Raw genomic sequence first — 16,010 nt, 5'->3', positions numbered from 1 at the left:
AAGTGTTAGCTAAGCTTTGTAAGACCTTGTGGTAGCTGTGATATACATGTGTAAATATGTGTAAATATACTATAGTTATTCCGAAAGTGTTGCTAGCTAGCCGCAATCTTTACCCATAGGATTGAAGGGACACTAGCAGCTAACGAAACCCCTCACATTCACAAAAATGCATTAAATTGAAGTCAAACACAAGTGTTAGCTTTGTAAGACCTTAGGGTAGCTGTAATATAAGTGGCGCAGTGGCGTAACGAGCCAACACTGGGCCCCTATGCAGGATTATCAAGGCGGGCCCCCCTACTACAGCACGTGATGACGGCGCAATGTCCATGAGTAGGCTACCATGAATAGGACAGGATAGGATCATAGACACACAGCATATAAGAGATGAGATGACTGACAAAATCAGGAGTACTCTACGCGCACCACCACAACAACAAAAACACTGGTGAATGTGCACCATAACACATGAAAAAACACACAAGGGCAGTCCCTCCAGGATTTCGTGGCCTTTTTTTTAAGATTGTTGTGGCCCAAAATCCCTGATTTCACGGGAGCGTTTGTAAAAAATTGCGATAAAAGTCTTTCGTATGTTTGTTGCAATGAAGTTGCGGAAGACAGTGAAAGTTGCAAAAAAAGTTGCAATTTTTTTTGTATAGTTCTTTAAAAATAAAAAGGAATCTTGTTTTGGGGAGAATAATAATTATTACTATTAATGAATTACTCTGGGCTGAGATTTCCTAGGAACCTTACCAAAAAGGCTCAGGATTCTGCAAATGTTGGTATAATATGAAAATCGCTGGTGGATTTAGTCAGACATTTTAGTCAGTCGCGGGGGAAATGGAGCAGCAGCCCCGCCCGCTGCAGAGAGCCGACAGTATTGAAACAGTGGCCGCTGACTTTAGAGTGAAAAATTGTTACAGCGTGCATTTATGTTAAAATGTATACAGGTTGGCAGGACAGCTTGAAATGTTCTTTCGCTGTACGTTTTGTTAGTAATGTGAGATGTTCGAGTCACACACGTCTCGTCTTCATAACAGAAACAAGGAAATTAATTTGACCCGTTCTCACTCCCGCTTGGTCAGTGGGACTGCTGGAATTGTCGCGAGTAATGAAAATGTGATAAGGGGCCCCGGCTGTCAATCAATATCTTCCAGTGATGCGGGCCCCTGAAATAGCAGATAAACAATGTATAACGTTGCAGTGTCTGAAATATGAGACCTGCTGTCTCGTCTCCAATGTATGTGTATGTGGTTCGCTCACCAATCAGCGCGCAGCTCATCTAAATATTCATGAGCATACCATATTTGGAAGAAAAGCTCTTGTTCCAAATAGAGCCATATTCACATGGTATTTAAGGGCCCACAGAATAGCACTTTGGCAATTTTCAGCCCAACCAATGTTACATACCCTATTAGGAGACCTTAAAGTGCCCATATTATGAAAAAAACACTTTTTCTGGGATTTGGGGTGTTATGTTGTGTCTCTGGTGCTTCCACACACATACAAACTTTGAAAAAAATCCATCCATGCTGTTTAGAGTGAGATACAGTTTCTGAATGTGTCCTGCCTTCAGTCTCTGGGTGAGCTGTTCAGAATCGGCACGGCTTGTGATGTCACAAGCCGAAACGAGCAGGCTAACCGCAACCATTAGCTCGTAGCGTTAGCATGCTAACGCTAATGCTAATGCTAGCATGCTACCTCGTTCTCAATAGCAAAGCACTGCTACAACACACACAAGTTCACCATAATCTACAAAAGAACTACTTACATGCGCGCTCTCATTTAGAAGTCTCCCAGCTAATCCTGCCTTGTAACTGACCGAAGTTGTAGAAACAGCCTTTCTTTTACTGTCTATGGAGCTAGCTAGCTGACATGATCTACATCTGAGCTACTGCGCATATGCAGTACAATCAAAGATAGTACAGAAGAAGAAGAAGAAAAGAGGTCTCACTCTGTAGCTAAAACAGAGACCAGCTGAAAAGAGGATCTGCAGCAGTGAGAGAGAGCGGTGCAGTACAACAAAAATATGGTGTTTTTAGAAAATTAAACTATGTAAACCTATTCTGGTACAACCTTAAAATACAATTATGAACCTGAAAATGAGCATAATATGGCTGCTTTAAGGAACAGTGTGAAATACCCTATATAATCATTCCATCACCCCTTTAACAATACATTTTATTGTTAATGAATATTATTCAGCTCTAATTCTTTGATTTTATTTATTTTTGCTGTCTGAAATTTGCAGTCAGTCTAATAAATAGAATTGGAATTGTAAGCATTTAATATGAATGAAGGTGAGAAATCCTTTTTAATATCCTCTAATCTAAAATATCTCCATTTTCACAGACTTCTACCTCACTTCCTGTTATAAGTCAGTACACTGCAGGAGATCACTGCAAAAGATATTAGCAAATTATCAAATAATTTACATATAATCTCACTTTCAATCTTTAAATCATATTTGTGTCAAAGCAGGAAAGATTATTAACATGCCATGAAATAATTCCTCAGCATGGTTTTAGAAATTTTCCACAAACTAGTTTGAAATTACATAAAAGGGATACTTTGTCGAATTAAATCCAGCTCTGTGTCATCTTTGTGTGGGCAGTGTGTTTAGATGAACGGTTTGTGGCTTGGAGCAGCCGAGGTCTGATAAAATGTGCCGGATGACACGATGAATCCAGAATTTTTTGGGGATTTCGACATTTCGACTGGAAACCAGTGATATTATCACAGTTTATCGCCACAACTGACTTAATAGTTCAAGACAAATATTTGGTAACATCACTTGAAATGACTTCAAATGAATTCTGACCTGCCTTTTTTTGGGCTCTTAGAAGCTGATTTTTTGCTCAATTAGGGGGATAGACCTTGTTCAAAATGATCCTGATGTCCTTTGCAGTTGTCTTGTACGTAATATATCTGCACTCAGACGTCAACAACCATACTGTTAGCTCTTTCCTGAACTGTTGCAAATAAAATGTTGAGTCACATTATAATCCGAGTAAAGGAGACAATAAAATATACATCCACAATTTCTCATCCCCTCTTTTGCACACACAGACACACAGATACACACACACACACACACACACACACACACACACACACACACACACACACACACACAAATATTTACAACACACACAGATTTTATAACCCTGAATGGCCTCAGTCGCTCTAAAATGTGGGCTGGTAATCCTAGTTTCCCTAATCTGTAGCGGATTAATGTGTCAAATTGTACTAGATGATGTCTGGTTGATATGTGTGTACATGTGTTCATATGAGGAATGTACATATGTGACAGTAGCATGCACATAGAAAAGCAAACACTGTGTATTATTGACATCTTTGATGACGTTTTGTTTTGTTTTTCATTTTAATTTTATTCTTAAATTATCTGACAGCAAATTATGCTTTTTTAATTATAGTTCAACAGGCTGTTCTTCAAAGTGCATCAAGTAATACACTAAGTAAATGATGCAGAAAACATTTTTAAATATGAACTGATTAAACATTGCATCTGCCAATTAAACAATAATTACCTTTGGAAGTTTTTGGCATGTGTGTAGCTATTATCAGTCAGATCTCACCCTCCATTTTGGCATCTTCCACTGCTGCTGAAACGGTGATAACCGGGGCTCATTGATTATTTTTTCATGGTTGTTGCAAGATAAGCTGTCAACATTGCTTCACAACACTGTCAGTGTTATCAGTTGAGTATTGACCTTCTCCATAATAACTGCGTTATTGTTTTCTTTAATTTAATAAAGTCAATCATTCACTCTACAGTTCCCCTCTCCTCCCTTCCACTGACATAAGCGTCATTTTAACCTGACTACTACATGATATAGTGGTAAATGAAAAAAATAGAAGAAACAAAACTTCCAGTTATCCAGGTAATCAGAAAAAAGGAACAATCAATAATGTTTCTGAAAAGCATTTGTATTTTCTTTGATTCTTTCTCGCTTACTGTATATGCTTTTCATGCTGTAAACTAATAAAATATGAATTTTTTTGTTGATATTTTCATATCAATCTATTACCGAGTTCTTCTACGTTGTCAGATAACAGTAGTCAAATGTGTTTCTTGTGTATCTTTGTTCAGGTATTCAATTTGCATACAGCTATTAATAATAATAATCTTTGTCCTGTCTGTCTCCGTCTGTCCCCTTACCTCTCTCCCTCTTTCTCTCCCCATTAGGGAACAGTGATAGTGGGAAATGAGATTCATGGTTTGAAGGTGAAACATCTGCATGTGGGAGGAGTGCTGGGCTCTGGAGAGGTTCAAAACGGGATAAAAGGATGCATACAGGTGAGGATAAATGAATTGATTTTTTTATGTTTATTAATGGATGGGTGGAGGGAAGCTGGAAATATTGGCAGATAAGAGATAGAAATGTGCTCCAAACCGAGTTTAGGAAAGACTGATTTCAATAAATGAATGAAGCTGCCAATTTCTTTTGTGTAACCCTCTGTAACATAGTCCTCTCTCTTTTTCTACAGGGCGTTCGGTTGGGTGTACGGCCTGACACCCCTCCCCTGCCACGCCCGTCAAGAGCTGTCAAAGTAGAGACCGGCTGTAATGTTGGCAACCCCTGCGTCTCGTCTCCTTGTCCTGGCCACAGCCGCTGTTCTGACCAATGGGAGCGGCACACCTGTATGTGTGAACCTGGTGAGTGAACTGAGAGATGATGCTGGTGTGGTGGACACGTTTGATGATGCTATGCTTGACGAGGGGGGCACAACTTATCCACTTCCAGTCATGAATTGACATGCAATATTATGAGACTCTCCAATGTCCAGTCAGTTTGAGAGATTGACAAAATTGATTGTTTATATTGTCATTTATGTAACTGCACAGCATAATAATATAAGCAGCAGAGAAGGAGGGGTGCTGCTTGGCAGCAGCAAAAGCAACTACTCAAGAGTAGATTTAGCCATGTCAGTTCTTGTCTAAACGCACCATTAGTGATATGGTGGATAATGGATAATGATGTTACAGCTGTGTGTCTGATGTATGAGCCCGTGTTGTAATATCAGTGTGAGGATAAGAGGCAAAAAGAAAAAAAGTTGATAGAAACAAGATAGAAAAAATGATTTAAATAATTGATACTGTATTAGTAAGTCATTTAAGTTTGGCAGAACAATGTCCCTTTACTGATTTTGCTGTTTAAAAACACCTCATTCATTTGAAACTACTCAGTAGTGCTGGAAATATTAGTTACTGTTAACAAACGACTAATCGATTAATCAATTAAAAAAAAGAAAATCTGCAATTCTGATAATCAATTCATGGTTTAGATCATTAATCATTAGTCTGGATGCGAAACATTCTGGTTCCATCTGAAGAGTTAGGATTTTCTGATTATCTCTTTTTTTCTTCTATTTTTGAAGATTATGTTATGATAAGCATTTTTCACTATATAACAATTCATCGATTCATATAAAAATAGGTGATTAATTGACAACGCAAAAAGGCTTATCAAGTTAAAGCTAGGAACACTTGGCATGTCTGCTAATCTTTTGCATCTCGTCGTGATTTGACTTTGCCAATAAATACATTAAATAAAGTGGCAAAGTAACACAGCCAAGAACGATTTACCACTTTAAGTCATGCAAGTTAAATTGCATGCGTGCTAACCTCTGTGTTAGGGAAATGATCCTAATATTTGACACACTCTGGACATTGGATGTGAAAGAGAAGATGTGTGAGATGACAAGGTGAAAGAAGCCAGCTGATTTAGAGAGACAGAAAAAGGGATTTATAATGCAGCCATATCTGCGTAGGTGTTTGCTCTAACTGGGTTAAACAGATATTTGGGAACACATAATGAGTTCTCATCCACCTGAGACCGAGAGAAAGAGACTAGAGAAAGAACTGACTGCAGGCTAATTTTCAAAATCTCCTTAGTCAGAAGAATGTAATGAGGTAGAATGAATGTGGATGAGAAAGACCTGATTAAAAGAGAAAAAAACATATACTCTATAGAGAGAATTAGTGAGAGAGAAAGAGAATTATAGAAAGATGAAAAAGAGGCAGAGGAGGAACAGAGAGACTGAATATGTTAATGATTAATTAAGAGAAAGAGGGGGTTGACAGAAGTAGTGTTAAATAAACACCAAAAGTTTTGAGGCAAGAGGAAAGAAGAGAAGAAAGTGTGCACGAGGAAGTCAAATCAAACAGCCTGAAAACACTGTTGACACGTTTGGGAATAGATCCACACACAGCTAGCATCAATGCACACAGAGACGTACAAATCATAGAAGTGAGAGAAAATGAAAATGACAGATGCACACAAAACAGAGAAAGAAGTGTGAAAGTGAAGCAGGGGATGAAGATATTTGATATTTGTTTAAAGCTTTATTAGCAGCAACTAATGCAACAGCTGCAGTTCAGTTCTACGGGTATTGATTAAACAGACTAGACTGACCAAGCAGAGATGATTAAAGGAAATTATTTATATTTATGATTAAAAGACAGATGAGACAAGAAACTGAATAGCAGAACCACACAAAAGACAAAACCAGAACAGAGTGAGAGAGAAAGTAGCCAGTCAACTTTTTCATACTAGTTTGTCATGATATTGATACTCTCTCTCTTACCATCCATCATCTTCCATCTACACATCTTAACATGCCCACATCTTTTCTGAGATACATCTGTAGATTTCCTGTTACCATCTGGACAGGTTCTAAAATTACTTTCGTAATTAAATTCCAAATGTTCCCTCATTTAATGCACAATAACGTACAGTTAGTCATCCATTATATGTAAAATATTTGATAATGTTCCAATGCTTCATCTGCAGTTATCAATACACAGTCAATTTGGGTGAGTACCAAAGAAATTGTAAATGTACATGTAATTTAGGAGGAAGAGTTAAAGAAGAGAATCAGGACAACGCGTTATACTTTTTAACTTTGTAATTTCGTTTGGCCATGTAGACTCTTTGATTTGATTGAGGCTTGATTGAGATGCAAATGTCTGCATATGTAAGGTAAGACTATTTTAACACAAAAGTTGACTCTGTCACACCTCTGTGACCAAACAACCAAACTAAATGTGTCCTGCTGCTGCAGGCCACCAGCTTAGTGTCTACCTCCAGATGATAGAAGAGGAATCAGAGGAAAGTTTTTCAAGAAAGAAAAGTTTGAAAATAAGAGCATGAGATTAAAGCGGAGGTGGAGGGACTGAAAGAGGAATTAATGAGAGAGAGAGAGTGTGTTTCGTGCAGGATACACAGTCTGTTTCACAGTTTGTGAAAGTGAGAGAGCCTGAGGCCTGACAGCATGTGAAGGAGGAAGCAGAGAGGCGCTGCTATCCCTGTAGCATCCTGCACCACCCCGCAAGCTAATGCTAACACCTTGGCTTATTAACATTGAGCACACACGCAGAGAGGCTACAATCACACGCACTGAAGCCTTCACACACACAGAGCATATGCACAAACTTCATGCGCATGCACTTATTTACTGTAAACACACACACTCTCATTATCTTTCATCATTGTCTAACAGCATTAAAAATGGAGACTGTTAGACAATGAATGCCGCTTTGAGACTAATCATATCAAAGTTTAATAGAAGCAGAGAGAGGAAAAAAAAGAGAGAGGTGCACATTAAATAATTCCCTTTCATGTGTGTGTGTGTGTGTGTGTGTGTGTGTGTGTGTGTGTGTGTGTGTGTGTGTGTGTGTGTGTGTGTGTTTTGGCTTCGTAGTGAAACTAGCCCAATGGGTCTCTCATGCAACTGCGTTTTAGCGCCTCTGATTCGTGCAATACAGACTCTTAGAAAACACACACACACACACACACACACACACACACACACACACACACACACACACACACACACACACACACACACACACACAAACTAAGACAAGTTTGTGCATGAAAAAGCACAGAGACATCTGCCCTTCTGTTTCTGAGTACATATACAGTATATAAGCCTGTGTGTGTGTGTGTGTGTGTGTGTGTGTGTGTGTGTGTGTGTGTGTGTGTGTGTGTGTGTTTACGTGACAGTTGCTGCCAGTTGCTACAGGCTAATTCACAGCGGTGAAAATTTTAATTTAATCTGATAAATTACAGCCATGTTGATTTATATAATCTTGATTTCCCTGAGCTGTTTAGAAAAACAACTTGATCACATGTAGAAAACACATGTTCAGGAACTAACCGCTTTTACTGTAATAATAAGCCATTTATCAATGTTTCCTGTTTTTGGCATTAAAATAGTGATTGAAAACAACATGCCAAATAAATATTCTCTGGAGTTTATCAGAAAAGTGCATTATATGAGGTTTTTGTTTTGTGGTGTGCAGCTGTAGTATTATAAGCTCGGACCCTCTGGGAGTAAGAGGAAGAGATTTAGGAGTTTTTAAGCTGTATTTTCTGTGTTCCAACCTACAGTAGATGCCAGATCCTCAAGGTGTTGAATCAGGGAAAGGTTTTTCTCTATGAAAAATGACTCCTCACCTAGGAATGCCATTTATTGATCAGTTTTTATATTGAAACAAAAAATGTACAGGTATTTGGCACTTGTACAGCTATATGAATGGTACGTTGGAGATATAGTGAGATATTTCTTAACATTTGAAATCTGCTATTTGAAGAAAGTTATCTTGTATGATGACTCAGTGTACACTGACACAGACAATTCTGGGGCATGTTAAGACTAATTTTGAACACATTATTGTCAAGATATAAATAGGTCAATTTTTTTCGTGTTTGAGGTACAAAGTTTTACAATCAAACACACCCACACTGTCGATATCTGAGATTTAAACACCAATAACAACCTGTTATTTCAGTAACCGAACATCCATTAATAGTACTGGACTAGGCCAAGTTTAACACAATGCTATTAGGCTAGCCTGGAAATCCAGACCCAAATTTGAAAGATTATTATTATTAGATCGCTGAGCAAATTCAACTTGTGCTCTCGCGAGAACTCTGGATTTCAAGGGTACTATTAGGCCAAGTTTAACACAATGCTATACATTTCAAACCTGTCCTAAGAAGAACGAGAGCATCAGTCGTTTTTACAAGTGCCCCATTCAACATATGTTTATGTTCAGGTGACAATGCCCTTTAGCGGCAATAGTAATTATGATGGTAACAAAGGAGAAAGTAAGGTGAGGAGGTCGGGGTGGATTGATGGTTCAACAAAACCTCTGACTTTTAACCCAGAAGACGCTGTTCGTTTCCAACCGACAGTCAATGTTTTATTTTTAAAGCATGACCACGATCATTCCCTTACCTTAACCACATATTTGTTAACTGTAACTATGATTACAAAGGTTTCCTAATGTTGTCCTGTTGAGCGTCAGGCCAGAAAATGTTTCTACAGTATGTTGTTTAATTTGGAGTACTTTGTAACTCGTCACATTAACCCATTTTAAGATACTTCATTTTTTTTTAAAGATTATTTTATTGGGCATTTCTGCCTTAAATGGATAGGACAACTATGAAAGGGGGGAGAGAGAGGGGGAAGACATGCAGGAAATCGTCGAACCCTGGACCTTCTGCGTCGAGGCATAAACCTCTATATGTGCGCCTGCTCTACCAACTCAGCTATCCTGGCCACTTAAGATACTTCATTTGGAGTACTTTGAAAGTTGTCAGACTAACCCATTTTAAGATGCCTTTAACTGGATCTTTATGTCTTGTTCAAACCCACTGAATGGATGATTATAATTTGATGTGGTTCATCGCTGTGGGTGAGAGCACTTTCATATAACACAGTCATTGGACTCAAAGTTAACTGTGGTTAGAATGTTTTTTCCACCAAAACATTTTTATGGGATATTTCTGACATCCACAATCTTTCCAATGTCAGAGAGAGGACAGTTGCAGACATAGGATGAATGGATGTTTCAGTGAACAGACGACTCGTGTTTCTTTTCCTGATTGTGCTGTTGTGGAAAAGTCAAGTTGGTGTTGTGTATAATAAAATGTCCAAAGACAGACGCAAAGCTGTGACACTAGATGTGTACAGCTCGAGAAGCATAACTTTTCAAGGAAGCTCCTGGACCCTGACTGTGAAAGACAAAACCATACATACTGTACACAAATGATTGATGATGATTTACAGCTCTTTGTTCTTACAGGCTCGAGCCTCTCTCTCTCTCTCTCTCTCTCTCTCTCTCTTTCTCTCTCTCTCTTTTTCTCTCTCTCTGCGACAAGGCCAGTGTCATTATAAACGTCTGAAAACAGCCAAGGCTGTTGTCGCCTCTCTCCTTCAGTTGCCATGGTGAAAGCATAAAGATGTATAGGGTAGATAGCAGATGGTTGAGTGATTGAGACAAAGCAGCAGAAGTGGAGACCAACAGACTTGGAGTTGGAGACTGGGGGATCATGGAGAACAAATAAGAGACACAACGCTGCCCTTGTATTTGAAAAGAATTTGTGAAACTGAACAATAGCTGGGATTATATTTAATCTGTTGTTTGTATAATTCTTGAAATAATTTCAAGAGAGAGGAAGAACGAGAACGGTAGATGAAATGGAAAAAAACAAAGCCAGTGTGTTTGAGTTTGTTATTTTGCTAGGTACAGTATGTGTGGGTTTGTAGTTTCACAAAGATCAGAATAAGCTAGAGAGAGAGAGAGAGAGAGAGAGAGAGAGAGATATTTAAAGAATAGGAGTCATTGGAAACTTTGTGTGTGTCTAAAGCTGCAGCCAAGGCCACAGGCTTGAAAAGCAGAATGGTTTCTGTATTTTTTTCTAAAGACGAACACGTGAAAGCAGACCTCACACGTTAGTCAGCTCCATAGGGAGGAATGCAGACCCCAACAAGCTGCACACACACTTCATTCACACTTCAGTCTATAGAGACCTCCTTTTATTCAATGCTGTTAAATTTAAAAAGCCGGCCTGAAAGCAGAACTCGTTTGCTGAAGGAGGTGATTGCATGTGAGGCAGATCTTTTTTTGTTGGTGAGAAAGCTCTGGGCAAAATGTAATATCTTATTTCAAAGATTACATTGTTTTCTGTTTTTCACTTGATGGTTACTATTGATATGCATAATAATGAGTATTTTATCTTGGAGCGGTTGTGAGGCTTTTAAGCGTAAAAAGAATGTTTGTATTATTGACAGTCTCAAAAAGACAAACAATCAAAACAATAAATAGGATTATTGATATCTTATATCATATATAGACACTTAAGATGTAATGATGCATTCATGATGAGATCAAAATACGTGTCAAAATCTTAGATATCTTGAAATAAATTGGTATTCTCAAATTATTATTATTAATATTTTTATATTTTTAAGTAAAAATTAACTTATTTTGATTACATGTATATACTGTATTATGAACCTTTATCAACAATATAATTATGTGGTTGGGAAGCAGCTCAAATAATGGATATATGTATGCATGTTAGGAATTTCCATCTCAGCATGAAAGTGGAATCTTAAGTCAGATAATATTTTAATTCAACTATTAATACAGCAAAAAAAAAAACAAAAAAAAAACTAAATACAACAATTATGTTCTATTTAAATTAATAGCAGGTCTGGGTGAGAGGCCTTCTTTATTTGTGCTAAATACACCCCAAAGTGTGTGTGAAGCACTCTGCTTTAGTCATTAGATTAAAGAGGTGTTTTCTGTGCTGACCTGTATTAACATATTAGAGGCTGGTGTGTTTGTGTGGAGTGTCTGGGGATTGCATTGAAGTGTATGACGGCTTCGTTCACCGTGCTACACCGGCGCATACTGAAGTGTACTGTGGGAATCTGTGTGTTGTACGTTGTGTTGAAGTGGCTCGTTGAAGTGTGCTGTCTTTTTTACTGAGGCAAATGTCTGTGCTATTATGTTTGAGGGGTGTTTAAACTTTTTTTGCCTTCACATTTTTCCCAATTTTTGTTTGGCTCTAGCAACATGCTACTTTACACTCTCAGTATTGTACAAATTACAAATACCTGAACATGTATGGGCTATTATTATGGAGAGACATTATCCAAAATATACTAAAACTACAGCTAAAGATTATTTTCATTATCAATTAATGTGTCAATTATTTGTTTCTGTGATGATTTGATTGTTTAATCTAGACTTATTTTATTTCCCAGCCCAAGGTGTGTATGTGTATTTACATAAATTGCAGCAGAAGCGCCTCTTTTTGTGTAGTTCACTATGCTGTAATGTTCCTTAATGCTCAGATTTGACTTGTTTTGTTATATTTGTGGCTGGATTGAAATATGTTTTTTAATTCCTTTTCTAGAGAAGTGGTGATCATTTCTGTTGCTTTGTGTTTCATTTTGAGTGAACGACAGCATTGGAATACACATTTGTGGCTTGCTTTCCAGTGGTTGGCCCAGCGGGAGTGAGTCGGCAGAGGGACGCTTGTGATAATCGCTGTTTGATGCTTGAGATATTTACTTGTGAACTGACAGGTTATTATTTCTGGTACATGGATGGGAAAGCAGCATTCTGTATATTTCATTCACAAGCATTGTACATGCAAAGAAAGTTCTTCACAGACATTGTTAATGCCTGTGCCTTTTTCATATTTATGTCTCTGATTAATTTCAAAATAAGTTCATTTTCAAAATAAGTAACATATTTAATACATTATTTCCAGTGGTAAAAGAATATCAAACAGATGTACTTCTCCAATATTTAGGTCAAGTAGATGTAAAATTAACTAAAATGTATACTGTAAAGCCCCTTAAAGCTTTATTGTTCGTAATTCTTGATATTTTACATTCAAGCCATTGCCAGTTGATACAAAGCTAATTAAGACTATCAGCTCCACACAACTCTCTCTGTATTTCTCAGTATGGCTATGTTCAGAAAATGGTGTCGTCCGGCGAGTTTCACGCGCAGAAAATCGAGTGAAGATAATTACCTCTTCTGAAGAGTCCATCATGTTTTTTTAATCCTCCGTGTCCTCCTTGGTTACAAGCAACTGTGTGGAGGAGGGGTGGGGAGTGGTGCGCAATCACGGAAGGCTTGTATCATGTGGAGGCGACAGTTTTGTTGTCATTACTTAGAATTCCTCATGGGGAAGACAGAAACTATGCACCATAGCTTTAAAAGCTGTTTTTTTTAGTTTTTTATTAAGAGTTAAGTTGAACTTAGAATTCGCTTCATCAGGACTGTGTGGATGTTGTTTCTACAAACTGTTCAATTCATGTGACTGGTATAGCAAGTTAGTTCTATACTATATAAACATATTTGTAGGAGACAGGGCAGCATATTTTGCTAGGTGGTGTTTGTATTTGACTAGTAGGGTCAGGGTGGCAGTGATTGTGAAGTGAATCCTCTCTCTCTCCCGCCAAGGTTACTACGGGAGAGGCTGCACTGACGCTTGCCATCTGAATCCATGTGAAAACGAGGCTCAATGCCACAGGAAGCCCAGCTCTTCCCATGGATACATCTGTGACTGCGGAGACAACCACTATGGGCAGTACTGCCAACACAGGTACACGCACGCACACACACACACACACACACACACACACATACTCCATTGTTTTGTGTGTGTATGTCTTGGTGGATTTAGTTCTGCTTTGTTGTCCCACATCTCCAGCGTTGCATGTAATCCACAGTGGAATGAGTGTAGACTTAACGAAACAATGTACACACACCAAGGTTATCTGTGTGTGTGTGTTACACTGTGTGAAGCGAGCGTGACCCTGACCTCACCCCATGCTCCCTTCTTTCCTGCCTGTGAAATCCACACAGCTTTACATTTATCTCATGATCTGTTCTGTGTGTGTCTGTCTTGTCTTTGACCTAGTTGGTGTGTGTTTTTCACAAAGACACACATTGCCGGCTGCTGATGAAATATAAGTCTACTCTCTCTTTTAATTTTCCCCAGTTTGATCTAAATTCTCATTTAGGAAAGGCTATTTATCAGAGTACAGCCAGCGTAGCTTCCTGTTAAGACCCAGCCTGTTTCTATGCTCCTCCTTCCCCAGTTATGATTAGACAAAGCGACTGGCTCTCTGGATGAGTTTGTCCTATCATTTGAGCCCTTTAGCAGCCAAATATATGCAGCCAGGAGAGACGCTTCACTTGGAAAAGAGATTCTTTTGGGAGATGTAACAAAAAAATCTCTGGAGAAATAGTGTCATTCCTAATATTCTATTGAGATCGCTGATATCTGTATTACCTCTCCTAAACTCCCCGTAAGGAGCAATAAAGACATGCACACGAGAATCTGCATTGACTGTGAACTCCTCAGTGATCCATTAAACACTGAGAACAGACGGAGAGCACAATAAAAGAGATGTGAGCAAAGAGAATGAAAGAGCTAAGTGTCGCATGTGATAAACCAGAGTGATAAAATCTGAGGTGTGCTTGAAGTTCAGCAGTTTTGGTTTTAAAATGAAGGAATAGCTAAAGGTGTTTTTGCTTGAATGTCATTCTTTATTTTTTGGATAATAATGGTTACCATATATGTCTTGCTGAAGTGCATATTCTTTGAACTCGTGTCATTCCTGTTCTCTCAAACTCCCTCAGTCTTTTTCTCTCTAGTTTCACCCTAGACTTTTCATTATCAATATTTTTTTCTGTTTGATCCATCTTTCTGCTTCCTCAGTCTGCCCTATTCTCACTAACTGTGTCTCTCTTTCATCTCTTTGTTTCAAAGTCATAGTTAGTTAGTTTGTCATTAGTTAGAAGTCAGAATGAAAGATGATTCCTTTGAAGAACAAATACAAGTTTAATAAAATAATTCTACCCACTTGTGTTACTAATTGTACCTGTTTGTTTGTGTGTGTGTGTGTGTGTGTGTGTGTGTGTGTGTGTAGGATTGATCACCAGTGTCCCAGAGGTTGGTGGGGATCTCCAACCTGTGGACCCTGTCACTGTGACGCTAATAAAGGCTTCGACCCTGACTGCAACAAGACCAGCGGACACTGTCAGTGCAAGGTAACCAGGAAACACACACATAGACACACGGCAACTTTCGGGCATTTGTGGATATAATGCTAATTTTACTAACACTTTGCAAATTGTATAACAATGTATTTTGTCATGTTTTTACTCTTGGCTAACATAGAAAGGTTGGTGCATCAATGCTGAAGATGTGATGAAGGCTGTTGGAAACAGAGTATCTAAATATTATTAACAAATATAGTGCAGTACCTGCTTTTATTTCTCCAGTTGTAGATTCAGCATCAGATGCTGATTTTTTACTTTTTTAGTTGACTAGTATTAACTAGAGAGTTTTCCGTCGTATTACAGAGCTGTTAGACTGTAGCTTTTCAAAGCTCTATTGACCGAATACAGACCTGCTGGTATAAAGTTTTTTTTTTTTTTTTTTTTTACATCATCACATTGAATACTGTTAGGATTAGAAGGACTTTAGTGGTGTAACTGTATAGCTCACTTTGGCTTTGGTTTAACCTAGACACACAGTAATCATCTCGCAGCCTGATGGTCTGACAGACTAAGCTAGACATACAAACTACATTAACCATGATACTATGATCATCCCTACATATTGATATTTCTGCCTTGTGTGAATGTGCGAGTGTGTAAATTGATATGTTTGTGTGTAGCCAGGATGTTTAACCCTTTTTTATCCCGTCCTTAATCTGATCTTTTGACCCTAATCTTTTATCTCTGATATTGCCCTTGAAGCGCTTAACCACATGTTGTCCTGTGCCCTTTTGCCCCTTTTTCTTCATTTTCTGAAAAGTGAAGCTTGAAATAAAAGCTTTTCCTGCTTTTCATGCTCACAATATAGGAATGTTTTCATTAAGCCTTTTAGGTCAAGGCTGACACACACAACTCTGTATTAAGTTTTATGGTATTAAAGTGTACATCTTAAGCATTAACAATAAATTCAATTGTTGTTTTAATGCCCTTCAGTTCAAGAAAAATATATTATTTTTAAGAACACATAATTAAATTAATTGCGTTAAGCACACATTTCCTATAAACATTGTTACCCTTTTCCAGGTGTTATTCTTTTATAAGTGTTGTCAAAGACCATTAGCATGTTGAGGGGATTTGACTCTGGAAGCAGAGTTCCCTGGTC

General features: G+C 38.2%; 1 protein-coding gene across 3 annotated transcripts in view; it reads left to right on the top strand.

The window, feature by feature from the left end:
• celsr3 (cadherin, EGF LAG seven-pass G-type receptor 3) overlaps positions 1-16,010 on the top strand; it is a 112,335-nt gene that overhangs the window by 59,090 nt on the left and 37,235 nt on the right. For all 3 annotated transcript variants that reach the window (XM_031286484.2, XM_031286486.2, XM_031286483.2), the window contains 4 exons: positions 4,208-4,318; positions 4,510-4,678; positions 13,301-13,442; positions 14,776-14,896. In XM_031286484.2, the coding sequence (XP_031142344.2) occupies positions 4,208-4,318; positions 4,510-4,678; positions 13,301-13,442; positions 14,776-14,896 (543 nt within the window). The remainder of the gene's footprint in view (positions 1-4,207; positions 4,319-4,509; positions 4,679-13,300; positions 13,443-14,775; positions 14,897-16,010) is intronic.

The sequence above is a fragment of the Sander lucioperca genome, chromosome 12 (genome assembly GCF_008315115.2).
Source record: "Sander lucioperca isolate FBNREF2018 chromosome 12, SLUC_FBN_1.2, whole genome shotgun sequence".
Taxonomy (NCBI): domain Eukaryota; kingdom Metazoa; phylum Chordata; class Actinopteri; order Perciformes; family Percidae; genus Sander; species Sander lucioperca.
This window is presented reverse-complemented; position numbering and strand designations above follow the sequence as displayed.